Source organism: Nicrophorus vespilloides, unplaced genomic scaffold, assembly GCF_001412225.1.
Source record: "Nicrophorus vespilloides isolate i.1.1-1 unplaced genomic scaffold, Nicve_v1.0, whole genome shotgun sequence".
Taxonomy (NCBI): domain Eukaryota; kingdom Metazoa; phylum Arthropoda; class Insecta; order Coleoptera; family Silphidae; genus Nicrophorus; species Nicrophorus vespilloides.
The window spans coordinates 1-2,420 of NW_017099720.1; the positions used below are offsets into that span (position 1 = coordinate 1).

The 2,420-nt window shown below is 32.8% G+C and overlaps 1 protein-coding gene across 1 annotated transcript in view; it reads left to right on the forward strand.

Moving 5' to 3' along the window:
* The first annotated feature begins 485 nt into the window (after nucleotides 1-485).
* LOC108565365 (cuticle protein-like) overlaps nucleotides 486-2,420 on the forward strand; it is a 5,036-nt gene continuing 3,101 nt past the window's right edge. Inside the window, exons 1-2 of the mRNA XM_017924791.1 lie at nucleotides 486-552; nucleotides 606-1,127. Of these exons, the coding sequence (XP_017780280.1) occupies nucleotides 541-552; nucleotides 606-1,127 (534 nt within the window). The 5' untranslated portion in view covers nucleotides 486-540. The remainder of the gene's footprint in view (nucleotides 553-605; nucleotides 1,128-2,420) is intronic.

The following is a 2,420-nucleotide window of genomic DNA, read 5'->3' on the forward strand; positions in this document are numbered from 1 at the left end:
TATATTTAAACTTTAAAATTTTATTACTAATTTAGTCATAAATCACTAAAAACTAAATTATAATAATTCAATAAGTAAAGTATTTAAATGTATAACTTAAATCACTCCAATGTTAATAAATATGAATTGGAATTTACATTTTACTATAATAAATCACATAACTCAATATGTAAAACTGTCCATTAAGTTAATTATTGCATGTTCTAATTACTGAGTCTGATAAATTTTCCGACATTATTTTAATTGAATTCTCTTATAAAGTCTTAAATTACACGCATTGAACATCTGCTACAAACGGTAATTTAGTTACAAGCTCGTGAATTTTATATGTTCAATCGCCGCTTTCATGAATGAATGAACTTTTACGCGTTACGCAACAGTTTCTTCTTGCACATGTGTTCGCATCACCGAAACATTGACCTTGTTTCACTTGATTTTCACGTGAAATCGATAAATAATGAAAACCTGTATTTTCGGTATATATAGGGCCGATCCGCACTCGATTAAGCCAGAAACCGATCCACACTCAGTTCAACAACAATGGCTTACAAAGTAAATTACAAGAGGTTAGTTTTTTTTTTCGTTACTAATTCTTGTTGTTTTAGTTCGTAGCTTTCGCCGCCCTTTTGGCCGCTGCCAACGCTGGTCTCATCAACGCCCCGTTGTCCTACTCCGCCGCCCCAGTGGTAGCTAAAGTAGCTACTCCATTGGCTTACTCCGCCCCATTGGTAGCTAAGGTAGCTGAGGAATACGACCCAAACCCACAATACTCTTACGGTTACGATGTCCAAGATTCTTTGACCGGAGATAACAAGCAACAGCAAGAAAGCCGCAACGGAGATGCCGTCCAAGGTAGCTACTCTCTCGTTGATGCTGACGGCTTCAGAAGAACTGTAGAATACACCGCCGATCCAATCCACGGATTCAACGCTGTCGTTCACCGTGAGCCTTTGGGAGCTGCCCCGGTAGTTGCCAAAGTAGCTGCCCCGATTGCTTACGCCGCCCCAGTAGCTAAAGTAGCTTACTCCGCCCCGGTAGCTTACGCAGCCGCCCCAGTCGCCAAGATCGCAGCGCCCATCGCTTACGGACCTCCAATTGCCAAAGTATCCTACTCATCCCCAACCCAAGTCTACCATTATTAAGTTATTTCTATTTATTATGTTATATTTATCCACAAATACAAGTCTAATACTCTAAAATTTGCGTACTTCTTTGCACTAAACCCAAAGAAAAGAAAATGATGAAAAACGATTAAAGTTTTCAAAACTCTCTTAAAATAAATGAGTTAAAATCTTATCAAAACTCGCACCGCTTCCCCATCAACTTCCATCTAGATCTAACAAAGTATTTATGATGGGCGATGAAAGTTTTCAGAACTCCATCAAATTATTTATTATATTACATCTATACCTTTTTTACTAAACAAATTTTAGTACCTTGAAAAATTATCGGTTTATTTAAATTAAAAAAAAAAATAAAGAAACTGACTTCATCAGTTTTTAAATATAAGTAAGTTACGAAAAAAACAAAATTATTGAATTATATAAAACAATTTATATAATATTACATCACTATATAAAACTGTAAATTTACTAAATAATTTTTATTCTTGAAAAAGGTTAAAAAGTATACAAAAATAGATTTAAATCATATTTTTAAAATTCTCTATCACAACAAATGTAATATTTCAATAAAATGTTGATTAATAAAACGTTTAGTTATAATTAGTTCTTAAATAAATAAATAAATAACTGAGTATATTTAATCTATAAATTTTTATTAATAATTTAGTCATAAGTCACCAAAAACTAAATTATTCAATACAAATGAATTTCAGAACTCCATTAAATTATTTATTATATTAAATTTATACCTTTTTTACTAAACAAATTTTAATACCTTGAAAAATTATCCGTTTATTTAAATTAAAAAAATATAACGAAACTCACTTCATCAGTTTTCGTTAATTTGTTTATGCATTTGTTGTTTTTCCCTGGACACTACAATATGATACGAAAATAAAAAAAAAAAATATTAAAAAAATAACGCAATGATAAATCGTGACGGACTGTTATGCAGATTTATTGGTTTACTCGCTTTTTGCATTTGCGCGTTTCCCTCTATAAACGAATTACACCCATTTTTCCGCTGCAGCAAACGCAAATAGTAAATGGAAATGGAAAAGAAAAAATAAGTGCAGTAATAACAATAGTACATAGAAAAGCGCAGGACTGATGAGAGGAATATGGGGATCAATATTGAAATGTGATTAGTGAGAAAGGTGGTTAAAATTGGGAAATGCAATTACACCGTTGTGCATCGTGTGTAATCCTTGGGAAACCTGTACGTACTGTTGAACTGATCAATTGCAGATGAGTATCTCGTCGAGATCGATAGGTCTGAAAATTGATCTGGATGTG